Source organism: Cottoperca gobio, chromosome 11 (genome assembly GCF_900634415.1).
Source record: "Cottoperca gobio chromosome 11, fCotGob3.1, whole genome shotgun sequence".
NCBI lineage: Eukaryota > Metazoa > Chordata > Actinopteri > Perciformes > Bovichtidae > Cottoperca > Cottoperca gobio.
The window spans coordinates 4134286-4149239 of NC_041365.1; the positions used below are offsets into that span (position 1 = coordinate 4134286).

At 40.8% G+C, this 14954-nt stretch overlaps 2 protein-coding genes across 4 annotated transcripts; both read left to right on the top strand.

Annotated features, from left to right (window-relative positions):
- Positions 1 to 3212: 3212 nt before the first annotated feature.
- On the top strand, positions 3213 to 6274 carry LOC115015632 (cytochrome c-a-like). 3 transcript variants are annotated; one of them, XM_029443113.1, is made up of 3 exons: positions 3213 to 3659; positions 4171 to 4342; positions 5384 to 6274. In XM_029443113.1, exons 2-3 carry the CDS (start codon positions 4174 to 4176, stop codon positions 5527 to 5529), a joined length of 315 nt encoding a protein of 104 aa, XP_029298973.1. In that variant the 5' UTR covers positions 3213 to 3659; positions 4171 to 4173; the 3' UTR covers positions 5530 to 6274. The 3 variants fall into 3 exon arrangements, with proteins under 3 accessions (XP_029298973.1, XP_029298971.1, XP_029298972.1); XM_029443111.1 differs by having other exon boundaries at positions 3232 to 3659; positions 4165 to 4342; XM_029443112.1 differs by lacking the exon at positions 3213 to 3659 and adding an exon at positions 3788 to 4015 and having other exon boundaries at positions 4165 to 4342.
- A 264-nt stretch (positions 6275 to 6538) lies between these two features.
- On the top strand, positions 6539 to 14407 carry LOC115015661 (acetylcholinesterase collagenic tail peptide-like). The gene is made up of 18 exons (XM_029443152.1): positions 6539 to 6873; positions 7494 to 7608; positions 7715 to 7824; positions 7941 to 8060; positions 8308 to 8352; positions 8508 to 8534; positions 9792 to 9863; positions 9964 to 10026; positions 10112 to 10138; positions 10230 to 10274; positions 10616 to 10651; positions 10729 to 10809; positions 10949 to 11045; positions 11165 to 11304; positions 11422 to 11541; positions 11693 to 11822; positions 12800 to 12902; positions 13513 to 14407. The coding sequence occupies exons 2-18, from the start codon at positions 7512 to 7514 to the stop codon at positions 13580 to 13582; spliced, it is 1383 nt and encodes a 460-aa protein (XP_029299012.1). The 5' UTR covers positions 6539 to 6873; positions 7494 to 7511; the 3' UTR covers positions 13583 to 14407.
- Positions 14408 to 14954: the final 547 nt, after the last annotated feature.

Below are 14954 nucleotides of genomic sequence, written 5' to 3' on the forward strand. Positions count from 1 at the left end.
TGTGTTCTCCACGGACAAAACAAAAGCCAACAGGTTCATTCAGCCGCCTAATTAGGACTGTACATGCCTTTCCAAATATATTCTCCAAAGCTGGATGATTATTGAGACGGGAATTTGCTCAGTTTAAATGAGGCTGAAGGGATATGTGTATGTGTCAGTTTGTACACGTCTATGTGTGTGAGTGTGAGTGTGAGTGTGAGTGTGAGTGTGAGTGTGAGTGTGTGTGTGTGTGTGTGTGTGTGTGTGTGTGTGTGTGTGTGTGTGTCTCTATCACATACAACAGGTGACGTATGTTTTCAGGGGTCTTTAATAAAAGTGTGGTGCGGAGGAAATGAGGCACGGGTTCGGGTGCTGTCCTGAGAGAACATGTCTCCTGCTGTTAACATGTTGACCTCAGTGTTGCTCTTGGTTCTGGGGGGTCTTAGAGGGGCAGCAGCATCTGACTTGCAGGTCTATGGGAAATCAATACACAGGGATGAGACTTTGCTGAGCAGGAAACCCCCGCACCAACAGGTAAGAACTATTCAATGAGCCAGACAGAGAAGTTTTCCTTCGCAGCTGGAAAGATTAGTCGATTCATCGATTTGTCAATCAATGATATATCAAACACTCTGTTATTAGGCTTTTCAAAAGTGAGGACTTTATATATTATATATTATATCAAATAATAATATGAAATTATGTGATCTAACTTAGATAGTAAAAACTAATTCAACAACTAACATTTATTTTGGTAATGAAAAAAAGACAATTTTCTTGATTAATTAATTAATTAATTAGTTTTTCAACAAAATGTCAAACAATAGTGAAAAGTCTAAGGTGAACAGTTTCCAACCTGTCTAATCACATGATATATTGCAATCATAATCGTTGATATGACAAAGAAAACCAACCAATTGTCACATTTGAGAAGATGGAACCAGAAAAGGATTAACTGATCATGAAACTAGTTGCCTAATATATATATAAATATATAAATATATATATAAATATAAATATAAATATATATATATATATATATATATATATATAAATATATATATATATATAAATATATAAATATATATATATATATATATAAATATATATATAATATATATATATATATATATATATATATATATATAATCGATTAATAGACAAATTGTTTAAAGTTATAAAACATATGAAAATATTCTTTAATCAGACCGATCCAGACTTCAACATGACTTTGTTTTCAGACAAAAAGTGAAGTCCACAAGAGTATGGATCCCGAGAGCTTCAACATACACGTGAGCCCGACCACCAGGAGAATCAGCCTCCCGACCATCATCAAGCTCAACCCGCCCACTGTCCAACCTCTCCACAGGAACGCCAACATGCCCATGCGGTTCGGACGGGAGAATATTCCCGGTGATGAAAGTGCCCCAAACTCGGACCTCAACATGCCCCAGAGGTTTGGACGTTCTTGGGAAGTGTTTCAAATGTGTGCCAAGTGTCGTGGCGTCCTAGAAGCACAGCCACCTCTTGGGAGAATCAGTCTGTACTGGAGCCTTCGGAGGACTCTGGCCATTAACGTGTCATTGAACACCGGCTTGCACTGGTAGGCAACTCTTAATCATTTAGTTCCAACTGTAACATGTGTACATGAGTTTTGTGTGTTATGAACAAGCACTATATATGTTTTATCTTCCCCACAGGGCTCAAGTTTTTGACTTTACAACCAACTCAGAGGAGGTGAAGATGCCAGAAAAGAGCTTTAAAGGATGAAAGAGGATATCGGGCAACATCAAGGTCTACTATAGCATGTGAATATAAGCATAGTGTTTTGTTTGTACTGTGAAGACCATTATTACACATAATCAATGTTAAAGAATAGATAAGTAAGTTGAAATATTTAAATGTATGAGTCCCTTTAATAAAGTTCAATTATTGTGAGCGAAAAGATCGTAATAAAAGTTTCAAGCGAGTGCTTTGGGTTTTATTTTGCATATCTTTTTAATCTACAGTCATTTGCCTGATATTGGTGGACGGTGTTCATATCAGGGTCTTTAGAAGCTGAAAGGACCCGAGAGCACACTCCTTATCTTTATCAACTCCAAAAGAACATATATAATTAATAATTATTTGTGAAAAGTGCTAAGATGAGGGGGAAGGGGATAAACCAGGATCTAACTCTGCAAGAGTAATTGAATGCAAAGTTCTTAAAGACATTTAAAAAAAAGATGTTTTTAATTTTTCATTTTAATGCACTTTTAATTCTATTCATTAAACTGCATGTTTCTATATTTCTAATCAAGCGAGCTGTAGTTATAGATGAAGTGTCTTTAAAATCATGTGAATTTAAGTGACAAGCCTTCTGAAGATCACTTCAAATACTGTGTGTGTGTGTGTGTGTGTGTGTGTGTGTGTGTGTGTGTGTGTGTGTGTGTGTGTGCGTGTGTGTGTAAAGATAATAGGGAGAGACTCTCTCAGTACATTAGTTGACCACTAGAGGGAGACAAACACTAGGTCAAAGTCTAACTCCAGGGTTCCCAAACCAACACAGAGGACCAAAGGACCAAAGGAAATGTTGTCCTCTTTCTCCCTTAAAGAGGTAAATAAAGGGGACAGTGCCCAGGGAACCCTTTTAGTCCCTGATCACTGCCATGTTCCTGTCTATCCACTGCACAATATCCCAACCATCATGACACATTCTCAATCCCTGACAAAATAACTGAATCTAATCTGCTCATATCCTTCTTCACAGCACTCACAAACTGAAGCCACTGATTGGAATTGCACAATTACTGATTCTGTTTTAACCACATCTGTGATTTTACTACTGTGTCATGTTTGAAATGCTGATGTGAAAAGGGCCCTGCTTAGAGTGCCCATGTTCTCTGAGATGATGAAACGTGTTCAGTGCCCTTGTTTTCAGTGGGTCGTTCACACACACCAGTTTAATGTACTGTATTTGAGAGACTACTGGATTGTGTTTATACCGCTTTGAGATCATAACAATATTTTTAATATGACATTTTCAGTATAAATCCTGTTCTTGTCTTCTATTGACGTTCAAAACAAAGGGGGCGGGGCTTGAGCTTGGGCTTGACAGACAAGGGTGAGCGTTGGTGTTGGTGGGGGGGTCTCAGTTTGTGGCACCACACCTAGTCTACAGTGTTGTACTGTCTCCTGCGCAAGAGCACTCTGTGTGCCAGAGTTCAGAAACATCAAGATGACCGTGGAAAAACTTGATCTACTGCAATTACATGAGCACATGACTCATTAAGATATGCTCGCATAGTCAAAGTGTCACATTCCAACTTGCCTTGATGTTAATAAGTTATTTCATAACAGCTACATCAGTAAAAGGTGTTCCCATACATTGTGAGCAGCTTACCTCACCTGCCTTCGGAAACGAAATGGGTGTGACCCACATACTGCTGCTGCGTCGTCTTCACGGAGTTGCGCAGTGTGTCCTATCTTTTGGTTGTGTCTCCACTTATTCAACCACTCCTTTCCTAAATTTGAGAGCTTTTGCTTTGTGGATCAAATCCGGTTGTGTCCCTGTTCAGTAGTTTAGCCTGAAACTGAAAACAGCTAGCAAACAAAAAGAAATCAAAGAATTTGAAAAGGGGAGAAAACTTCTACCTTGAGGTACTTGAACTACACACAATCCTACCAGGTAGCAAAACACGGTAAGGTTGATCTTTTGGTTATATTAGTTAGTTTTTTTGTGTTTTTCACGTCTTCCTCGGACGAAAACACCACATTAACATCGAGACGTACTGTGTGTCTGTGCTGAATTATACTGTAGTCTGATGGGTTTCCCTACTTTACTTGTTTTATCACGCAGTTTTAATGTTTTCAAAAGTTAAAATGGTATAACTATGTGTCAGCGATCTTTTCCAGCCAGACTAGTAAACAAGTAGTTTTAGTGTTACATCACAGACATACTTTTTTTTTATAGCTTCGGTCTGTTTTTTACTCTCAACTTCTTTCTGTACATAATAACAATGCTTCAGGACTTCTTTAACAATCCGGAAGTGTGAGGGTAACTTAACTACACGTGTGCCCTGGGCAACATTCAGACTTCATATCAATTCCACTGTCACATTTAGTTTCCCATATATTTCCACTGCACATTAGTAGCCTCTGACTGACTGTAACGCTCATTGATTGGCATCATTTCCTCTCTACCAGCTGCAGGTCATGGATGACATCGCCAAAGGGAAGAAGGTGTTTGTCCAGAAATGTTCCCAGTGTCACACTTTGACAGAGGGGGGACGCCACAAGACGGGACCCAACCTCTGGGGTCTGTTTGGGAGGAAGACAGGACAGGCACCTGGCTTCTCCTACACACAGGCCAACATCGATAAAGGTATATCAATAGATCGTACAGAAAACCTTAACTTCAACAAGATGGAGAGAAATTATCTAGTGAATGACAGATCGGTTGATTTAGCCTACTGGTCCATTCATGTAAATAGCTAACTGATCAAGATGCAACTAAAGTTGCAGGCAAAGTTGAAACACGTGAAAGCACAGCCCAGATTTATTCTCTGTGTTGGACTCATGCACCACTGATAGGAGGCAAAGCATAAACCGTGCACATCTACTAGATGTTAGGATGTATGGGCATTCTTTAGGGTTCAAAAGTATAAAACATTGCAATAAATATGTTGTATTGTATGTTCATTCTGCTAAATGTTTTTTGTAATTAACCAGAAAAACAGTGTTTTCTTTCACGCATAACGGCATACTTTAGTGAGAGAAATTGTGTGTTTGTTTTATAACCTGATCCCCTTTTAGACGTCATACAGCACATGGTAACTTCTGTTGCATGTCCAACCTACTCTGGAGGAGGTTTTAATGGAAAGCACAGGAACACGTTCACAATTCACCATTTAGCTTAGTGTCTGATGATTTATTTTATGCTCAAAATGCATATTGTGCAATGCAGCGTAGATTGCCTGAGAAATAGTTTTCACTTGCGGTCTTCATGGAGAATGGAGATCCCAAAAGCAGTAGTCATTTCTGATGCAATGACACTGGATAATCCAAGTTTAGTTGCATTGCCTGTACATCCCCCCCCAGGCAGCTTACTGAGGAGGCCTAATTTGGTTTTAATATGGTATCAAATACTGTATTTCCTTCCTCCCATGAATGCAACATATTAATGTGTATCTGTGTAGCGCTGAGAAGCAGTTTGGTATTTGTGTTTTCTCTACCTGCCGGTCAGAGCAGTAGGTCTGAACAGGCAGACTCTCTGACTCATGAGATAATAAAACCTTAGCAGTCATTAGATGTGTGAGATGTGCAGATTTGTCATATACTTGTACAGATAAGATGATGCTCATGAAAACACATTGCAAACCTTTACATGTGTTTAATGTGTGCGTTTGTTTTTGTTTTTTAAAAGGTATCATATGGGATGAGGAGACTCTGATGGTCTACCTTCAAAACCCTAAGAAGTACATTCCTGGTACCAAGATGATCTTCAGTGGGATCAAAAAGAAAAAGGAAAGAGGAGTTATTATAGCCTATTTAAAGGACGCCACCTCCTAATATATTCACAACACAGAACACACACATGCATCCGAGTGTACTCTTTGTTTTCATTTACAGTTGCTTTTTTAAATGTCTAGGACTGCATTTTGTTACATTACAGCATTGCTGCCACACTGTTTTTGTGTGTAGGAGACTGTTTTTAATTATCTTATGAGTCAGCCTTTGTGCAACTTGTGCGTTTTCCAGACATTTCTCAGTCGAGGCTTCTTAAAGAGGCAGCCTTCCTTTGGGACTTTCTAATAACAGAGTTGTTTATCTATTTACTTCCGCTTTCACAGAAACTACAGACTCTGCATGTTTGACACTTTAACTCTTTCTGCACAGTTGATTGCTGATATTTGGGTTTATTTTTCTATTATGTTATGTTAACTACTTAAGTCTATTTCTGTTTTGTATGTAGTTAAAAATGTGTTGAATGGTGCTGGAATGTCTATGTCCAACCGGGTGGAATTACTTTTATTGTTAGAAAGTTGCACTTTAAAATGAGTGTGGTTTGTATTTATACATTTTCTAAATTAATGTGTGTTTCTGACTTAAGAACATTAAGGTCAAACAAATGTGCCATTTTTTGGTTAAAGTAATAGTTACAGTTCTGAAACTTGTAACCTGTTGGAAAAAGGTTAATCCTAGGTGCTTACATTTATATTATTATATTCCTTAGACTAAGTCACTGTTTTATACTCTATTACATTTCTAGACAATACCTTGACCTCGACTTGATTAAATGGATGTGGCATTACAACGTTTCTACTTATTGTTTCCTTCCACCTTAAAAACATTTTTTTTATATTGTACTATGTATAATTGTGTTTACTGCACTTCATTGTCTGAGTACGTCAATAATGGAGAGTGAAGTTATGGAATTGTTACTATTATTTCCTCCATTACCTAAAATATCCAGCATATGGCGCCATTTCCCTGCTGAAGAGACCATCAGCACCACTTTGATCATAAAACGTGCCAAACGAGTGTAAGCATGCCGACATAAAATATCAGTGCCATCCCATCTATTCGTCCAGCTGCTCTGAGGTCGATCCAGAAGACACAGCAGCTAATGAGCCTCTGATCCAGACCCGCTGAGACTGAGCTGCCACCGCTGTGTTGGCTCCACTCACCGGCCTGCGCTGGGCATTTAACGCCGGGTAGAAAAACCTTCCTCAATTGTGTTAGAGGAGGAAAGAAGCGGGTCGATAAGTGGATCAGATTTATTAGCGGTCCAGATTGGCTACGGCGAAATGACCGAGGAGCCACAGTCTGTGGGACTGCACACCGCGCATTTCTTCTAGGTGAGAGGAGCGCCAGACAGCGTGTCTACAAGTGCGGCACAATCTCAAGTGGAAGGTAAGGGGGATCTTGTGCATTGAAAAGCCATGGATGTAAGATGACATTGCTTCCATTTAACGCCCCTTGGTTATCAGGGCATTATGGATGTTAAATTAGATACATAAAGGAGGGGAAATGTTGAGCCTTATTAATAAAGATGTGCTTTACTGATTGAACCCGGTGCAGCATATTTTCTGCACGGGATTGTCATATTTTAGGACTTCTAACATCTTCTTGCATCCACTACCAGATAGAATATGAGCATACTGGAAATGTTTGTGTGACTGAAGCCTTACTATTTTTCTATGACTTCTGTCATAAAGTGGCAGAAGTCAGAATTAGCATGAGTGACAGCAGCCCCCCCCCCCCTCGGTCTAATTCTGGCACAAGGCTGAAGGGGGTTGGTGCAAGGCTGGAATTACAGCGGTGTCTGCATCTGCTGCAGTGTGGAGCTGCAACAAGTTTATTATGTTATGAGAGAGAGAGAGAGAGAGAGAGAGAGAGAGAGAGAGAGAGAGAGATTTCTATTGGCAGGTTAAGTGGGTGATTCAATAGTGACAGGGAGTAAGGAAAAGTGACAGCTGCCAGTAACTGCATTAAGCTAAGCAAAAATAGAGTGTGTGTGTTGTGTGCCTCAGGGAAAGAAGACCATCAGGATGGATCTGGTCAAACTTGCAGTGACCTTCCACATTCTTCTGTGTTCTGCGTGGGCCCGTCACTCTCACATGGACAGCATCCTGTCAGCCCGCTCAGGTGAGCTGTGTGAGTGGATTGTAAGACTTGACTTGTCATAGAAAGGTGAGGAACACATGTTGCATGTAATATTTCAACTCTGGCAGACTGTCCGTCTTCCTCTCAGCTCTCAGGTTTCTGGCTGAGCCGTTGACGTTTGACCCCTGCTGTCTCGCGTCACCGCCGCCCCCGCCGCTCTTCCCCCCGCCACCTCAGCTGTGGAAGCGGGGCAGCCCCGTAGGTGTTCACAAACACACACACCTGCTTCCATACATACACTTCATGTTCACACATTTGTCTGCTCACGGTACAGGATGATTGAAACCGGTTGGATTTTGTGTGTTTGACTGAAGGATGGTATTAGCGTGTTGGATCCAAGTGTTTATGGAGGAGAGGTAAAGGAAAAACTAAAACATGTGATATCTGGCTGTTCACCTGGACCTCCAGGACCTGCAGGACCCCAGGGCCCAGAGGTAAGACCCGTTTCTTTTAAACACTACACAATATATGAAACCTCACATCAGGGCCTGCATCACTTTGCAGTCTAATGAAATCATCGTGCATCCATCAGACAGTGTAATCGGCCTGCTGTAGACATTTAGATGGAAATATTGAATGAAAAATTAAACAAAATGACCTTCATATTATTGATTTCTCTACAATTGTAACATGCTCTGTTAGAATATGTGAGCTTAATATACATTTGCTGTCATTTTTCAGGGTCAAGGTGGATTACCTGGCATAAGAGGACCGAAAGGGGAGAAGGTGTGCGTTTCTATTTGTTTTTGTTTTTGTTTTTATACGTCTTGAAATATGTCTCAAATGTATTTTGCTGCTGAAGTATTTGTGCGTGTGTCCTTGTGTTTCTCTCTGCTCTAATAAGTGCTACATCTCTTCTCCCCTCATTTGTCTTCCTCCAGGGAGAAATTGGACGTCCGGGGTCAAAGGTGAGCCGCTCCTCCCCTCCTGCATGCCACGTTCTCTCGCTTGTCTCTCTCTGGTCCATCTCGCATGTCCTTGGAATAATGGGATCTGGATTTGTCTCTCTGCTGTCCCCTTTATGCATCCTCAATCTCTGTGATGTGATTTGTCTATTGATGTGCTCAGAATATCCTCTGCAGTTGCTAAATGGGTCATGCTACATTAGTCCCTCTCTAACCACATAGCAAAGCTTGATCACATCCCTGGACGTCCTCCCGCTCCTCACCTCTATCATCCCCCTCTTTTCTTCCTTCTCCCCTGCTTCTTGCGTCTCTCTCTCTCTCTCTCTCTCTCTCTCTCCTCCTTTCCTTTGGCCTGGCTCCATTATCCTTCGTACTGGACTCCAGTCCTGCTGATCCAGGCTCTCCAGCACTCCACTTCTGCACTTTAATCCCCCTAAGTGCATTTGCTTTCTGTGATAAATCACTCCACACAGAAGCAGGTCCACGGTGTCTCTACAGGCTGCCGTTTTAATGGCAGGCAGCTAAATGAGAGCACGCTGCTAGCATGGCAGCAGCTCTGGGATGCTCGTCCCGGTGTCATCAAAATGCGAGGCTGTTGTTTAATTCATTTGGCTCTGCTGCTTGCAGGCAACACAATTGATTAAGCCTTTATTCCTGACCACTAATTAGTGAGTCTTAGTGGCATTGTAAAAGCAGTTTGCATGTAAGGTTTTGTACTCTGTCATGTCCGATTAGGAAATCATAGCAGGTCAGTTTGACAGGATCATTTGTTTCTGACCCTCATTTCACCTGGGTAGTCTCGAAGAACATCAGTTGTTCTTTTTCAGTGGAAACAGGGCCATGAATCAAGCATCATGACTAACATAAAAAGCTGCAGTTTATCAGCATATATAAGCAAAGTACAAAAGCAGAAATCAGTCCAAATGCAAAAGGAAATGACATTTTGGAAAATAAGCTTATTTGCTTTCTTCCCAAGAGTCAGATAAACCCCGTCGTGAAACTTGTCATTTTTACACTTCTTTTTACACAGAAAGGATCTGTTGAACTAGTCTTTAAATAATGTATTTAATCAAAAAATGTAAATTAGATTATATTTTAAATAACAAGTTTAACACGTTAAAAAAAATTAAATCTTTGGAAATCTTTCATGCAATTTAAAGCAAGAGACTCTTTCAGTTTCCCGTCACTTTTTAAGCAAGATTATGCAGAAAATGTATCAATAAGTGTTGCCACTAACACTTTGTGTTTGTGTTTGTGAAGGGGCGCACAGGGGCTCCAGGCCTCCCAGGGAAACTAGGACTACCAGGATGGCCCGGTCCAGAAGGATCTGAGGTAAGTCTCATGACATCACTCCAGCTACTGTCTTGAGGTTTCACATTAAACAATATACGACACGATATGAATCGTCACATATGTATGGGCTTTTCTTCAGGGTGAGAAAGGAGATCCAGGACTCATGGGATTACCAGGACTGAGGGGACCACCGGGGACAAAGGTAAATCCTCTTTACAACATCATACACATCGTTATGTAAATGTCAGGTCATTATCTGCTGTTACATTCCTCATATGACTTTTCAGGGTTTGTCTGGTTACAAAGGAGATAAGGTAAGTTCAGAATCCCTTCTTACACTTCACACGTCTGTCACATGTCAAAACTATTAAACTTTTCATTTTTCTCATATCTTTTTTTTAAAAGGGGTCTTATGGTGACCCTGGAGCAGCAGGACCAAAAGGCGATAAGGTTGGTGGAGAAATGCAATTTTCTTTTATAGCTGATACTTAAACATTTGAAGGAAAGAAATGGTGTTGTGTAACTCTTTACAGCCCATGTGTGCTCGGCTTTGTCTATGAGCACTTCACCTCATGCTGTGTTATAATGGACTTGAAAGTGAAGAAATAAAAAAAAAATCAATTACTGGTTGGAATCCAAAGTGAGACTCTTTCTCTCAGGTCCCGACATTTCAAGCCCTGAAGCCCTCCATCTCAGAGACGGATTAAATGAACATTAAATATGTTACGAGTGCCTGCTCTGCTGAGATAATGACTTTTCTCACATCAAGCGCTCATTTTGTTTCTATTCAGGGTTCCATTGGTTTGCCTGGGATGCTTGGACAGAAGGTAAGAATGATTAGATTATTATGAGGGCAGTAAATTATTTCATTTAAACTGATTATACCTCAACTCCTTTTTCCCAGGGTGAGCAGGGACCAAAGGGAGGGCCAGGCAACGCAGGGAAGAGAGGACCTACTGGGCGGCCAGGGAAGAGAGGCAAACAGGTGAGGAAAGAAGAGGAAGGATGATGCTCTTCATCATCAACTCAGAGCTGCGTCCTCTCACTAGATGATCACAAGTAAGTCACCTTCACTGTATGTGTGTGTATGTTCTAATATTGGGGATGCTTCCTGGTTTGCACAGGGTACAAAGGGACACTCTGGATCCCCAGGAGCCATGGGCCCCCAAGGACCCTCGGGGCCAAACGGCCATCCAGGGCCACCGGGTCCGCCTGCGTCAGGTACAGTAACTCACACGCTGGTGCACAATCTCAAATGACGGTGTAATATGTATAGTCTCAAAGTATAGTGTATGTGTTTACCCAGTTTATCTCTTCTTATTTTTATTTATTTTTTGCAGGTCTCTATCTAGTAGGGGAAAAGGGAGACAAGGGTCCTGCTGGGGCACCAGGTCGCTGTGACTGTGATTCCACAGCTGGAGCGAATAATGCTCCTTTTGGAAGCTACACACAACGGGGCGGCCTCAATAAAGTCCCTGCAGTAAGCCAGCACTCACAATGAAACGTCTTCATCACAGTATTACCAAACAAACTGAACCTATGCATTTACACTGCATTAATTATGACTCATCAGCTTCTCCCGTATGCATCTGTGCAGATATTTGTGGTAAACAGTGAGGAGGAGATGGAGCGTCTACGCTTAGACAACGCGATAGCATTCAGGAAGGATCAGAGGGTGCTGTACTTCAAAGACAAAGACGGGTGGAAACCCATACAGGTAACACATATTAGTGTATATTTAACTAATATAACTGCTCCACATTACACATTACTAACCCTATACGTACCAACTTACATAAAACGTTCAAAGTCACTTCTCATTGCCTGAAATGTAAAAGTTAACATTTGCTTTCTTACTAATTGTGCAGCCCTTCCAGCCGTTCCAGTCCACAGAGAAAGTCCCGGACAGAGTCGGTTTGTGCGGGGACGGAAAAGTGCAGACGCAGCACGGAGAGGAGTGTGACGATGGAAACCAGATCGTCACTGATGCTTGTCTCAGTGAGTTACAAGCATCTCTTGCTCAGTTGAACACATGCGCAGTAATGTAGAGGTAAAGAACGACCTTCAGAAAGCAGGTGCGTTTCCATCCACCTCTTTTTATGCACGTGAGTGGAAGGGCCGAAAGATCTTGAAATATCTTAAAGAAGTTGGTCACGGTGGACAAGTTGGTGTATTAATGCAAGCTGAATGCAACAAAGATGATGACGCATTCTGACATAATGAAGGCAATGGAAACAGATTTAGTGCATCGATTAATAAATCATCCTCACATTCACACGAAACAAACTGAAATATCGTACAGTTGTTTTAACTGTCCAGTTTCTTTACATTGATTTTCACCGTTTGAGGTTCGACTGGTGGTCTTTTAATTACATCTCTTCTTCTGCAATGGTTTTCCGACTGGAGAATTAGCACCACCTCCTGATTATTTCAACAAACCTGCTCATCATAATCCAAACAGTAGTGGCTGGAAACAAGCAGTTCCTTTTTTTGTGTTGATTTTCTAAACAATTGGGTTAAAATGTTCCATACATTTGGATGGAAACCTGGCAAGTGAATCAATACCCCTTCATGTAATGTAATAAATAAGATCAGAAACAACACAGAAAGACAGAACTATTCTTTAAATACAGGCGTAGGCTGTTGCTGCACCAACACCACTCATCAGCTGCCCTGCAGAGCCACAGTGCACCACAGAGTCTGAACCCACACGAGAGGATAAAAGCAGTTTGCACTGTGAAACCTTTCCTTGATCTTTCATTAATCTCACCCTCTCTTTGCCTGCCATCCTCTCACTTCTCTCTTCCCCTCTGCTCAATTAAATTAGCAGCAAAATGCTGTATTGGCATCGCTGGAAAAACACACAGGAGTGCCAAAGCAATCAGTAACGTCTTCTCTCTCCCTTCCCTCCCTCGCTCTCGGCTAACTCTGCCACCACTACATTCTCCTTATCTCCTTTCCTCTCGTCACTTCAGACTGTAAGTGGGCTTACTGTGGAGATGGCTACCGACATGATGGCATTGAGGAGTGTGACGGAAAGGACTTTGGTTATCAGACCTGCAAATCCTATCTTCCCGGGTATGTTCACTGACAGTGTTTAGCTTGCATGCACTGAACGTACACTAAAGTGTCCATTTATTTATGGTACACCTTTCCACTAATTGATTGTCTGCAGTTCCTCTAAAACCAGCAGCACATTTATACTGCTCCCATCGGTGGATATTAAAAGGTTATTTGAATGAACTACTGTACTTTTACTGTGAGGTCTGCAGAGATGATAACTATGCATGCTTTATACTTATGCTTGAAGGAATCTGTTTCCTAGTTTTGAGGACATGTACATACTCATGCCATAACAAATACATCTGCTACTTCAGCACCACGTCTGCACAGCCCAGTTAGGCTACTGATATTTCAGAGCCATGGTCGTGGCCTTAGATTCTAACTTGCACAAACCACAGTTGAAAAAAGCGTTCGATGAGTGAGGCAGACTGCACTAACATATTCAACCGAACAGCTCCTCTGACCCTGCTACTCTGGGATGGAAAGGGGGGATAGCAGGTTAACAAACGGGATGTATTTTGGCTATTTTGCTTACAAAAGGAGACAAATCCTCCCTCAAAGCATCTACCGAGTACAGGACTAACCACTTGCACTTGTTAAACATATGTTTCCGTGTCTTCTGCAGGTCCTTCGGGCAGCTCAGATGCACCGACTCCTGCCTCATTGATTCCACTGATTGCAAGTATTTCACCTGAACTGGAAAGTGAGAAAAATTTGCCGATTGCAACTTTGCAGTTCCTCTTTCTGCTCACAGGGATTATACTTCTACGGAAGTCTCACCCCTTAAAAAAATAACTGATGGACTGAGAGACACTAAAAAGGGAAGCTCTTGTGCCTTGAGCCAGGAAAAGTCATGGGAGCTTTGAATCGACCGTCTCCCCTGCAGGTTTCATTCTTTTACTGGCCTCAGGGAGCAGCTTCCTGTTACTGTCATCGGCTGCAGCACTGTTATTGACACCGGTGGTGGTGGGGAACATTTTAATGATTTAATGATTGTATCACATGAAATAGTTACAACGTGTATGACTTGCTGACTGTTAATGCAAAAATAAGCTGTATTCTGAACTTCTTTTCTAACGAGAGACAGAAAAAAAGAGCCTTTTTCCCAAATGAGGCAATTATATTATTGATACTATATATATACTGTAGTATGCAAATCAGGGGTGTGTAAATGTGTTTATTCCTGTGCAATGTATTAGGAAACATGTATTTATGAAGTGCAATGCTGTGATATTGCATGTAATTGTGTACCAGTGCACAGTGGACTGCTTTAACCAGTGCTGTAAATGTACTATAGCCGAAGTATGGCCCTCTTGAAAGTGAATGTTCAAATACCCGACAGGAGGAAAACGAATGTCATACTGCAACAAGAAGAATACCTGTGTTTACCGCAGCAGCATGAAGAAACGGCTAAGTTACATCAAAATAACTCCAAAATGATTTCAGTAAAATGTTATTAGTGTATAATCTGCCTGCATGACTGTAAAGTTCATAAAACTCTGTACACTAATAAAGATTAGGCCTCCACTTCAGAGTGCAGTCCTTTTTATCCATCATGTCCTACTGCTCCATTTTAAAACAGTACCAGCAATTTACCCTGTTAGGGATTTTCTACACAAAAGATTTAAATTTGAAATGGATCCTTGCATCTTTTGATGTTCAGAAGCTAAATATATATATATATATATATATATATATATATATATATATATATATATATATATATATATATATATATATATATATATATATATATATATATATATATATTAATGTGCATATGCAAATTTGTTTTGGTCTGATATTCGTATCGATGGAAACATATCAGACACTTTGTGATTATTTGGGGTAAATATAATATTCATACTTGTAAAGCGGAAAGACGATACTCCCTCTTTTACTGCGTTCATGTTTTATTTGGCCAACTAATTGCCAATGCTAATGGCCAATTGTTAGCATTGTTGATTGATTGTATATTAATTCCCTGTCTTGTTTTTTTACATTTGCCTTGTGCTAAATATATATTTATTTTATTTTTTTAAATCTCAGAGTCCTCCTAAGGGAAAT

What these genes read in the sequence shown, in the direction of transcription:
- LOC115015661 (XM_029443152.1), top strand. Translation starts at nt 7,512, where the DNA reads ATGGATCTGGTCAAACTTGCAGTGACCTTCCACATTCTTCTGTGTTCT. An exon ending in CAGGACCCCAGGGCCCAGAG is followed by an intron (nt 8,061 to 8,307) that starts GTAAGACCCGTT and finishes GTCATTTTTCAG; the next exon opens with GGTCAAGGTGGATTACCTGG. An exon ending in TTGGACGTCCGGGGTCAAAG is followed by an intron (nt 8,535 to 9,791) that starts GTGAGCCGCTCC and finishes GTGTTTGTGAAG; the next exon opens with GGGCGCACAGGGGCTCCAGG.
- LOC115015632 (XM_029443113.1), top strand. Translation starts at nt 4,174, where the DNA reads ATGGATGACATCGCCAAAGGGAAGAAGGTGTTTGTCCAGAAATGTTCC. An exon ending in ACAGGCCAACATCGATAAAG is followed by an intron (nt 4,343 to 5,383) that starts GTATATCAATAG and finishes GTTTTTTAAAAG; the next exon opens with GTATCATATGGGATGAGGAG.